Genomic DNA, 12,316 nt, shown 5'->3' with positions numbered 1-12,316 from the left:
TCCACATCCTCCCCAGTGCCCGAAGGGAAAAAAATCCATGTATATTTACTTCCGTGAATATCAATTTGAAATGCTGCATCATAAAATCGTACTAAGGCGACACTCTCAGATGCAGTCTGTGAACTTGAAGACACAATCTTATGGAAGGAAACGCGCGTGCGATCGGAATTTCCATGTTTCCTGTTTGTGTGTGCTGTTGGAGCTAAGACCCCGAGGCGGTACTCTACTGTGTTCCTCAAGACATGTCCTACCTGCTCATGCATAATGACCATTCAGTACAACACGAAAGAAAAAGGTCGAAAGAAAACATAGTTGACTGCAAAACTCAACGCTCTAAAGTAACCCGTTTTATGACGTAAAATGATTTTGACAGAAGGCATCAAGGTATATTTTATATATCACCAAATGCAGGATAAATCAACTTGGGTTACATACAGGGAATTCTATTGATTTTGATTATACCATAGAGCATTGCTCTATGAATATGATTCCTTCAATTTGATCGATAGTTTGTTTCACCATAATATATGTTAAATTTGCATCGGGGATAAAGAATATTAATTTTGGTTTTTACCCATGTTCATTGTTTCACCATGTTCATTATGAAATTCCAGCTATTAACAGATGGTGTGACCAAATCTAACATCTCTGCAAACTTTCAATTTCAAATTATAAACATCCCTTGATTATAATATAATAGTTGCTCTGTTTCCAACAACTTGAACCGAATGTTTAAATATTTGTGTGTCATTGTTAGATAAACTGTTCCTGTTATTGCTTTACATTAGAGCCTAATGGCTTCCCAAAGTTTCCTAACCTTTTGGCAAAAACTCGGGCTGCGTGACGTTTAATTTAGAAAGGTCTATATCATTCTTAAGTTCAAAATCCCACTAAAGGCAGTGGACACTATCGGTAATTTACTCAAACTATTTATTAGCATACAAACTTACTTGGTTATGGGGAGAGGATGATAGTATAAAACATTGTGAGAAACGGCTCCCTCTGGAGTGGAGTAGTTTTCGAGAAAGAAGTAATTTTTCACGAATTTGATTTCGAGACCTCAGATTTAGAATTTGAGGTCATTTTCAAGCATCTGAAAGCACACAACTTCGATGTGACAAGGGTGTTTTTTCTTTCATAGTTATCTCGCAACTTCAACGACGACCATATTGAGCTCAAATTTTTACAGGTTTGTTATTTTATGCCAAGTGAGAAGATGGAAATGTGCACGTGTGACGCGCTCTGCGCACAACTATATAATCAGCCAATGGTCTCACACGTGCACGTTTCCTCAAAGATGGCGGCCAAGTCAGGGGACCTTTTAAAAATTACCTGATCCATCAGTCTGGCAGGCTGCTCACAGCAGACAAGACAAAACGCCAATTTCAGACTTAAATACAGTACATCATCTTATAACTTCAAGACAAAGAACGTCAGATGGATGTCGTCTTCCCATCACATCAGGCAATGATATGTTGATGATGAAGGGTTTATCACACAGGCGGGAGTGCAACATCAAATTTTCCATTAAAACATCATGTCGCCCTCGTATACTCTGATGATTTAAAGGCAAAGACACCGAGACACTGAGACATTAATACAGCGTTACTTGACAAGGCTGCAACTTTTAAAAACAATGGATAGTCCCACAGTGTCCACACAGTAATCAGCTCGCACTCACACCCCGAGTATCAACTCAACTCCCCTTTTTTGACAGTCACATGTATTCAAATTCCCGTTTTCGGGATAATACATTACATTTGATTTTTGAATCTTGAGTTTCGACTTATTATAGTTGACTGGCCCTCATCAGTCCATGGAATTCGCCGGGGTGATGATGATTTTGCTCTTGCGATCTGGCTGATAGAGGTTACTTTTACACACCATCTTTCACGAGCGTTCACACCACACCGAAATTGAGCTCGTTGACGTAAATGAAGTGTTGCACCACACCACCATTATAGAGAGCAATTCGAGGACTACACCAACAATAGTGTCTCAATCTAGGTGTGATTGGGAGAGGAGGCCGGTCAAGGTTGTATTCATAATATATGCCATTGTCTTTTTGTGAGTTATGTTGCCCTCGGATTGAGCGCTTAATTGGGCTATACAAAGCCTTTGTCAATAATAAATTGTTGGAAAGAAATTTTATAAGTATAGAATATAATCATGGTTCTCTTATAACGTCTCATGAGATTGTGTGGTTTGGTGTTAAATTTCCTGATAGAACACAGTCTGCCAGTGTATGGTCTGATATTCGACCACTATAGCGGACGTGTTACACCGGTTATATACGAATTTCAATATGTTTTTGTTTTGTTCACCTCACCATTTAACACATTGCATTGTGAGATGTGCAATTAGGGATAAGAGGCAGTTACAAAACAGCAAAATTTAACAGAATTTGAAGGCAGTTTTTTTGCTGTGGGATGTTGAATGTGGAGCAGCTATACACTTAAAATTGCCTTCAAACCAGTGTTTGTTAGTTTTTGAAAAGGGCAAGGGCGCCAAGACACTTTCTCCTTGGTAAAAGATCACCCTAGGATGAAAGAGTAAATTTTGATTGTAGCATTTAAAGTCACCTGGAAGTGGTATTTTTTCAAAATAAAGCTTTTGTCACTAATTATATGTGTTTTGATGAGTGGAATGTGAATAAACAGTTAACTAAGGTTTTAAAAAAATCAGTTCTTATGTTATTTACAAATTTAAGAGTAGACCCCGACCCGAGAGAGCGCTGTTCGTGACGTCAATCGAGGCAGACTTTGCCTGTAATGCGTAGAGTAAACACAATTGCAAAGTACATGTACGGACCAAGTCGTGAGTTTGTACGTTTCAAAAAAAGATGTTTCTGTTTTTTTCCGGCAATGCCGACCAGGTGTATTGCTGCTGAATGCAGAAAAACACTTTTTGAAACGTGCCAACTCACGACTTGGGCGTACATGTACTTTGCACGTGTGCATGTTTTCTATACGCATTGCAGGCAAAGTCTGCCTCGATTTACGTCACAAAAAGGGTAGGCGGAGTCAGCCCCCAAACAGCTTTATATATTTCTTAAACTCATAAATCGTGACAAACAATTACTAAAAAAATTGTTTTATTGTTCGTAAGCATATACTCTTATGTTTGAAAGAAAAACAATTCTATTTCCAGGTGACTTTAAGAAGACCAAGGTAATGATCGCCTCGTGTTGCCTCCGTGAAGAATTCCCCATCAGGCATGCATGTGCCTTTTTCCCCTCAGAAACGAATTCCATCCATTGGGGGTTTATTTCTACCTCCATGGTTTTACATTATTAGCGTGGAACCCATCACACATACAGATAATAATATTGTTATACTCTGATGTGGATTGTTCACGCAACATGCCCATTGTCATCAATTTTATATGACGAATCAATAAAACCCTTGATGATAATACCGTGCGATCTAGATCATCTGTTTTTTATGATTCTTGATAAATCGATTATGAACCGACAGCCTCCATGGTTGGTCCAAGGTTCAATTGGCCTGGGAAAAATAATAACGTAAATAGGACTAAACAATAAACAATGAGGAAATAATGTTGTGCATTATTATAATCATAGAACAGACAAAAATGAACATTCGCTGACATTTTTAAAGGCAGTGGACACTATTGGTAATAACTCAAAATAATTATTAGCATAAAACCTTACTTGGTAAAGAGTATCGGAGAGGGGTTGATGGTATAAAACATTGTGAGAAACGGCTCCCTCTAAAGTAATGTAGTATTCGAGAAAGAAGTAATTTTCCACGAATGTGATTTCGAGACCTCAAGTTTAGAATTTGAGGTCTCGAAATCAAGCATCAGAAAGCACACAACTTCGTGTGACAAGGGTGTTTTTTCCCCATTATTATCTCGCAACTTCGACGACTCTTTTCAGAGCCACCACATATTCAAAAAAGAGATTACTGAGCTGTCTGTTTAGTTTAGTTTATTTTAAAGGCTAGGTGTGCATTTTATTTTAATAAACGAAGGAGCAGTTTCAACATGGTTCGAGGAATTAGAAATAAAATAAGTAGGTTTTAAAGGCAGTGGACACTGTTGGTAATTACTCAAAATAATTATTATCATACAAAATTACTTGGTAACGAGTAACGGGGAGAGGTATAAAACATTGTGAGAAACGGCTCTCTCTGAAGTGCCATAGTTTTTGAGAAAGAAGTAATTTTCCACGAATTTGATTTCGAGACCTCGGGTTTAGAACTTGAGGTCTCTTAATCAAGCATCTAAACGCACACAACTTCGTGAGAAAAGGGTGTTTTCTTCTTTCATTATTATCTCGCAACTTTTATGACCGATTGAGCTCAAATTTTCACAGGTTTGTTATTTTATGCATATGTTGAGAGATACACCAACGGTGAAGACTAGACTAGTCTTTGACAATTACCAATAGTGTCCACTGTCTTTAACCGTTCCTATACATTCCCATTCAATATAGTGACCATGAAATAGATTGAATGATATCTTTTATTATACTTAATTAAAGGTAGCGACCTAATTACTCCAAAAAATAATGACGAACGCAAACATGGAGGAGTGAACATGCTGTCAGTGGACACTATATTGGTAATTACTCAAAATAATTATAAGCATAAAACCTTACTCGGTAACCAGTAATGGGAAGAGGTTGATAGTATAAAACATTGTGAGAAACAGATCCCTCTGTAGTGACTTAATTTTCGAGAAAGAAGTGATTTTCCACGAATTCGATTTCGAGACCTCAGATTTAGAACTTGAGGTCTCGAAATCAAGCATCTGTAAGCACAACTTCGTGTGACAATGTTGTTTTTTCTTTCTATATTATCTTGCAACTCTCGATGACCAATTGAGCTCAAATTTTCACAGGTTATTTTATGCATACGTTGAGATACACCAAGCGAGAAGACATGGTCTTTAACAATTACCAAGTGCCCACTGTGCCTTTAAAGGACATTACACTCCTTATATGCATTCGCCAAGAAAAAGTTAAGACGTTTTAAATATTGACACAAAGCCGATAATGCACGTGTATCTATATAATGTTATTCCAATGTGCGCTCTGAAAGGTTTCAGCTGTGAGGTTACGGTCCTGCATGCGGGGCCTGCTATAGGCCTATTTAACACAGGGATGATGCACAACCCTACACACAGGGGGATGATGCACAACCCTGCATGTACATGTAACATCGAAAAAGAAAAAAAAAACAAGACCACCACCATGAAAATATTAAAGTGGGTCCATCAACCAGAACTGTTGCTGTGGTCACTCTGGTTAGGTTTATTGATTTCAGGATGGCGGTAGCTAATGAGTGTGCCAGGTATAGTGGTCTGCTGGCCTTTAATACAGGTGAGTCGGGCTGAGCACTAATTAGCATTTAATTGGACCGGGCAGTACAGAACCAAGGTTGCTCGTTTGTGTTCAAGACATGATGCATAACGGAAAGCCCGATCTTGAGTTAACGCGTGTTAAGTAGCCTATAGCCAAATCTTTCAACAACTGCAATGATTTCTAGACAACATTAGTCTATGTGATCTAGTGAACATAGGATGATTGGGTTTAACATGATACACCAAACAGACAGGGAACTTTATTTTGTAAGAGCTTTTCAAATACGGTTTTGCTACATTCGCCAAGCGTCGACATCTCACGTTCAAAAACACACTATTGGTTATGGATGGAATACCATCCTACTGACTGTTTTATAGGAATAGTCAAGTAGACATCGATCTCATTATAAACAATACTATGAAGTTTGTCAATATTAATATAGGTAGGTGGTCACAAAACAAAGGTTGTATCTTGTGAGAGTGTTTATGGGAGTATGAGCGTATAACATGTATTCCGGTGCTCGGTTTGTTACATAGTGTTAAATATAAACTGCATGAATATATTACAAAAGGTTCACAACCGTCTATAAATTAGAAACTACACTGCGGTATTTTGTTGTTACTAGTGACATTTAGCAAAATGTTGAATTTTGTAGTTCACTGAATGTTTTTTATTTTAGACTGCTAGGGCCTATATCACAAACACGATACAGTGTACAACATCATAGGCCTGGTCCTACAGAGAATACAAACAAATTCAATTGATGAACTGTAAGTTCAGTTCGTGTTCAAAATCCTGTTTTCTTGTCCTATTTTAATTGCATTTCCTCGGTGTAAAACTAAAAACCTAATGAATGTTGTGCCCCCTGCTGTGCTTGGGTCCCCTCGGTAATTAAAATACATCACTAAATAAAAATTAACCGAGGACTAGGAACTGTTGGGTAAGCAATAAGTTACTAATTAAATACTATAGAAATTGACCAAAAAATATGTGAAAAAGGATAAATTTATTATTCATATCAGGAATGTCAGGGGATTGGCATTGATACCAGCATTGCCATTATTGGAGCATGCTGTGGAATTGTTTAACAAAACAATTCCAGGTAAAAAAAACTGATAAAAGTAGGGATAAGGTTATATCATTTTAGAACTCAGAGTCTTGACATTAAGTATAAAAATAATTTAAGAATTAGGGCCTACAAAAAAGTTTGTTTTTGTTTTTATAATAAAATTAAAATAACACGACAGACATAGGAACGTATCTCTTTTTTGAATAAGTGGTGGCTCTGAAAAGAGCCGGTTGGTTTTTGAAGATGAAGTTACAGCGCTTATTTGGCAGCCTTGGCGGTCTTCTTGGGCAGAAGAACAGCCTGGATGTTGGGCAGTACACCACCTTGAGCGATGGTGACTCCACTGAGAAGCTTGTTCAACTCTTCGTCGTTGCGGATGGCAAGTTGCAAGTGACGGGGGTTGATTCTTGTCTTCTTGTTGTCACGGGCGGCGTTACCGGCCAACTCGAGGATCTCAGCGGCCAAGTACTCCATGACGGCAGCCAAGTAGACCGGGGCACCAGCTCCGACTCTCTGGGCATAGTTGCCCTTGCGAAGGAAACGGTGGACACGGCCCACGGGGAACTGAAGCCCAGCTCTTGCGGATCGGCTCTTTGCCTTGGCTCGTGCCTTTCCTCCCTTTCCACGTCCAGACATGATTGTTAGATTTGTTGAGGTTAAAATTCAACAAGAAAAATTCAGAATGATGAAACTTTGCCGCGGTTTGAGGGTTTTTATAAGCTCACCAACGGCTCCAACCGTGGTTTCACCGGATTTTTCTATCAACCAATGAAACCAGTTTAAAATAAGCGCCATCGTCTCTGTTGGAGAAGTGATTTGTACGACGTCCGCACTGACATCAACAATTTTTACGCCGTGTGCAACGCGTAGCCAATGGTCGTGTCTTTTCACCTCGGAGCTGTAGTGTCGTGTGCAACACGTAGCCAATCATTTCGGGTCTTTTTGAGCGGTACATTTAAGGCGGGCAGAGGTGAAACCCGTTTTGGATAATAATTTGCATATTGCAAACTATAAATAGTGCGAGACTTCAAGTTTTCATCATTCCGATTTTCAATCGACAACCAAACAATCATCATGCCTCCTAAACCAAGTGGAAAGGGACAGAAGAAGGCCGGTAAGGCCAAGGGTGCTCCCCGTACCGACAAGAAGAGACGCAGAAAGAGAAAGGAGAGCTATGGAATCTACATCTACAAGGTGATGAAGCAAGTGCACCCAGACACCGGCATCTCCAGCCGTGCCATGAGCATCATGAACAGCTTCGTCAACGACATCTTCGAGCGTATTGCCGCCGAGGCTTCCCGCCTGGCCCACTACAACAAGAAGTCCACCATCACCAGCCGTGAAGTCCAGACCGCAGTCCGACTCCTTCTGCCCGGTGAGCTGGCCAAGCACGCCGTCAGTGAAGGAACCAAGGCCGTCACCAAGTACACCACCTCCAAATAGACGGTGTATTTGTACGCCAACAAACCAACCGGCTCTTTTCAGAGCCACCACATATTCAAAAAAGAGATTACTGAGCTGTCTGTTTAGTTTAGTTTATTTTAAAGGCTAGGTGTGCATTTTATTTTAATAAACGAAGAAGCAGTTTCAACATGGTTCGAGGAATTAAAAATAAAATAAGCAGGTTTTAAAGGCAGTGGACACTGTTGGTAAATACTCGACATAATTATTACCATAAAACCTTTCTTGGTAACGAGTAATCGGGAGAGGTTGATGGTATTAAAACATTGTGAGAAACGGCTCTCTCTGAAGTGCCATAGTTTTTGAGAAAGAAGTAATTTTCCACGAATTTGATTTCGAGACCTCGGGTTTAGAACTTGAGGTCTCGAAATCAAGCATCTAAACGCACACAACTTCGTGAGAAAAGGGCGTTTTCTTTCATTATTATCTCGCAACTTTTATGACCGCTTGAGCTCAAGTTTTCACAGGTTAGTTATTTTATGCATATGTTGAGATACACCAACTGTGAAGGCTAGTCTTTGACAATTACCAATGGTGTCCACTGCATTTAATGGTGGGAAATTTTGATTGGGACTGAGGTAAAAATTGTAGCTAGGGCCTAGGCCTTTATAAAAACAACTTTTACAAATTGAGCAACATACCTTCGAACGGATTAAAACTAATCTGTTCCACCTACTTATTTGCCATTTTTTGTCATATTTTGCCATTTGAATAAAAGTCTGATCCTGAACAAATTTAATTCGTTGGGGAAAAATTAGCCGAGGCCCATGCATGTGCATGATTTCATATTAAAGTACTAGCCTAATAAAGTTGTCATACTTTTTCCTTCTATGCCTGCTTTATATGTGATCATAAGATAGTTATACAAAATAACCTCCAGTTTTTTTGTTCAAACATAAATTGCAAAAAAGTTACTTTAATTTTGTTTATACTGTACATGTAAATTACACGTGTGTACATGAATATTCTTTTGAGCAGGCTACGGCCACCACACGCATGCTATCCAACCAAACGCTCTCATTTGATGTTGTCAAGCTGTTTGTGGCGGTTTGCTGTTCCCGCGCGCTCAGGACGTACCCATTGTGCTAATTGGTCACCCCTATTGTGTCTTCGTAGTTGGATTGTGTTACAGCAGAGTATTTTTTAACGGGCAGGGGTATTACAATTTTTTGTGAAACCAGTCACGCAAAAACACATCTACATGTACACACACTCGCAACCATATTGAATAATGCAGCAACACTACTAAACTAAATCCCCCACAGAATAAGTAGCCCATTATATACAATGTATATATAGGGCCTAATACAAATTAAAGTAAAAAAAAAAAACAACAAAAACATCTTTGAACTTCACACTTAAACGCATGGTTAAGCCATTGCTGGTTGCTATGGCTGGGTAAATATACATTGTTTGCTATGGGCTGAGCTTACGCATGCATGGTTGATGGATTAACCATGGAGGTGGTAGTATGGGTTAACTCAGGTAAAATGAAACATGATCACGTGACGCGCTCTTATCCAAACATTGAAGCATGAGAGGGAGGGAGGGATGAATAATTAAATATAATGGGTTTTTTTAAATAAAAAAAAAATAAAAAAATTCAAACAACGTCGTTGCCAAGACGAACTAAACAATGACATACATTCTCAAAAGACTTGACAATGAGTATGACCCACGTAGGAGCCTAATGATAAATTGAATGCCCATCCAATCGACGCATTAACCATCCAACCCCCCCCCCCCCGCATAACAAAAAAACCAATCACGCTTGGCATCGAAACAGATAAGCCACTTTCTATGTTCCTCGGAGTGTATTTTTAGAGCTCGTTGTAGCATCCATGTAGGCCTACTACCACACGACGGAAGTTAATTAATAAGTGGATGAAATGTTATACTTTTATTTTGTTTCAGACGGTTATAGGATTATCATCAGCGAACTCAGTCTTAGGATGACTTCACCTATCAGAAAAGCCACGTAATGAAAGGAAAGAGGAGAAACGACTTTCCGAATAGAGCTGGTGTTGACTCCATGAAACTCCGACCTGGTGTTGACTCCATGAAACTCCGACCAAGAGGTAAGCCTAAACTTTTTATTGGGAGACAAACAAAGTCAGGGTAAAAAAAAAACACCAACCACTCGACTTCTTCTATTAGAAAAGCCACGTAATGAAAGGAAAGAGGAGAAACGACTTCCCGAATAGAGCTGGTGTTGACTCCATGAAACCTCGACCAAGAGGTAAACTTTTATATAAAAGTAGGTGAAATATAGTCCCGTGCCACTCATCACACGAGGCAGCTCGGGCAACAACTTCCAGGCAATCTTCGTGAACAAAATAATATTATGATTTCAATGTTTAGCCTACTTCTTGTTCATATGATCGTCGTGGTCCCAAAAATTACTCTGCATGCCATTTCGTGGTCCTGAGCTTGCAGAACAAAATTGTCAGCAAAATTTGCCTCGTCTGCCGAAGTCCTTATGATATGTCTTTTTCATTTAGCTCTCGGCACTGCTTTTATTTACCGTGAAATTATGAAATTATTGCCCATGGAATCAAACAGGGCTTCCACCGTTCGATTTTGTTTGCCCTGAAATTGTGGGTGGGTGCGGGTGGGTCATCAGGTCAAACGTATGGGGCCTATAACTGGAAATCGAAATTCTTTTGGGGAAACGAAAAAGAAGACAAACTAGTAGCACACTGGACAAGATCGTCAATTCATTTTTGATTAAACTAAAATAAAAGCTGTTTGTTTAAGCCAGGAAAAGCCGTTTATAACTACTGGTGTTGGAGACCTTTGATCTAAAACATTTTTATTTTATTTTGATACATTATTTTGTTCTTCGGATCGGTGTGAAGCCATTCAATATCAAAGTTGTGGGTGGGTTGCATGGGTGTGTGTCAGGCAACGTCGTAATTACAACTTTAAAAATCTAAATATTTTAACATTAATTTACTAATTCTGAATGGTTCCTAAAGTGCGAAATCATGAGATAACGAGTGCATAAATTGTTTTTTATTAATCCACCTTGAACGGTTTTTATATACTGCAGTCTTTATGCCTATATTGATACCAAATTTGTTGTATTCATGCAAAAAAAACCAAAACGTTAAAATATACTAATTAAATTGCCTCTGCTCACAAAACGTACACTGATTCCACCCAACCCAGGTGGTCGATCTGAGATTTCATATTTCCTCAATAACGATCGTGCCAAACAAGGGAAACCCACCCGCACACCCTTGTATAGCTATAAATAAACAAAATATAGGTCTGATGGAGTTCCACAAAAAGTAAACATAATATCTTCGATCGCATATCTTTTATTGTAAAGTGCTTTGTTTAAAAAACTAAACATTTATTTTAAAACACCTATCTCATATTTTTCTCTGTTCAGATTCTGTCCCCTCGAAAATAGTTGAAGACGAGGTAAGTTTGTCTTTGACTAATTGAATTATTAATGGGTTCATAACAATTAGTTTTTATGACAAACAAGTTACAACATGCTGCTTATGCCTTGAACTTGAAGGGGTGACGATACGACCTCTGAGATGTTCTGGCTCTTCAAAACATACATTATACAATGTAGCACATACTGTTCGGCAGAGATGAAACAATATGGAAGTGTTTTTGTTGTAAATGGGCAATTGAAACTGCAGTTTCCGTTGGCATCTGTTCTTAAGCAAGCCCATTTTCAGCGCTGTATAATACAACTAACAATCTGACATGATGAACAGTCTCATATCTGAAACCAAGAAATTACTGCAAAAAAAGCTTATAATATACATATACAGCATGTTTTTTCTTGTAATTTTTTATATTAAAAAAAGGTGAACATTCCAAATGTAGTGTACATTGGGGGGGGGGGGGGGGGGCACAGACAGTCATGTGGCACCCCTTAATTACGTCACTGCTCGGAGTATAGGCCTGTGATGTTTTATAAAGGAATACATTGTTCTATGATCGGAACGAATATCGCGGATTATCCTTTGGTGACCATTAATTTTACATGCATTATGGTCGAGCGGTTTAAAAGATAAGCTACTTAAAAAAAATGCTACTAACACCAAGGAGCTCACATTTTACAGAAAAGTGAAGTTGATAAGTTATAAAAGACTTTCCCATTACAGTGCTCCCATGAGTATAATGCCTATAATGCATTAAAAGGGATTATTTCTCGAACTTTCACAGTTTTTATGGACATTACAATTGTAAAGCGAGAACAACATTTCCCCGAGGAGAATAACATAACATAATTTGTATACACAAAAAGCTTTCGGAATAAATTTTCCCCGACAAAAATAAAAAATAAAACAACTTTATTAAAGCTTGAAATTATGTTATGCTCTCCCCTGTTAAAGCCATTGGACCCTTTCGGTACAGAAAAAAAAAGTTCACAGATTTACAAATAACTTACAGGGTTTATAGAAGGTAGTGGTGAAAGACTTCTATTGAAA

At 38.6% G+C, this 12,316-nt stretch overlaps 3 protein-coding genes across 3 annotated transcripts in view; 2 read left to right on the top strand and 1 right to left on the bottom strand.

Annotated features, from left to right (window-relative positions):
- The window catches only part of LOC139939030 (uncharacterized), a 38,662-nt gene that overhangs the window by 5,637 nt on the left and 20,709 nt on the right, over nt 1-12,316 (top strand). The window contains exons 2-3 of the mRNA XM_071934741.1: nt 9,774-9,937; nt 11,257-11,288. Coding sequence (XP_071790842.1) covers nt 9,841-9,937; nt 11,257-11,288 — 129 coding nt within the window. The 5' untranslated portion in view covers nt 9,774-9,840. The remainder of the gene's footprint in view (nt 1-9,773; nt 9,938-11,256; nt 11,289-12,316) is intronic.
- On the bottom strand, nt 6,634-7,064 carry LOC139938635 (histone H2A). Its single transcript, XM_071934234.1, has one exon. The coding sequence runs from the start codon at nt 7,032-7,034 to the stop codon at nt 6,657-6,659; it is 378 nt and encodes a 125-aa protein (XP_071790335.1). The 5' UTR covers nt 7,035-7,064; the 3' UTR covers nt 6,634-6,656.
- Nucleotides 7,460-7,864, top strand: LOC139938603 (histone H2B, gonadal). Its single transcript, XM_071934194.1, has one exon. It carries the CDS (start codon nt 7,473-7,475, stop codon nt 7,839-7,841), a length of 369 nt encoding a protein of 122 aa, XP_071790295.1. The 5' UTR covers nt 7,460-7,472; the 3' UTR covers nt 7,842-7,864.

Source organism: Asterias amurensis, chromosome 6, assembly GCF_032118995.1.
Source record: "Asterias amurensis chromosome 6, ASM3211899v1".
In the NCBI taxonomy this organism is placed as follows: Eukaryota; Metazoa; Echinodermata; class Asteroidea; order Forcipulatida; family Asteriidae; genus Asterias; species Asterias amurensis.
This window is presented reverse-complemented; position numbering and strand designations above follow the sequence as displayed.

Coding starts and splice junctions, on each gene's coding strand:
- LOC139938635 (XM_071934234.1), bottom strand. CDS start 7,034: ATGTCTGGACGTGGAAAGGGAGGAAAGGCACGAGCCAAGGCAAAGAGC.
- LOC139938603 (XM_071934194.1), top strand. CDS start 7,473: ATGCCTCCTAAACCAAGTGGAAAGGGACAGAAGAAGGCCGGTAAGGCC.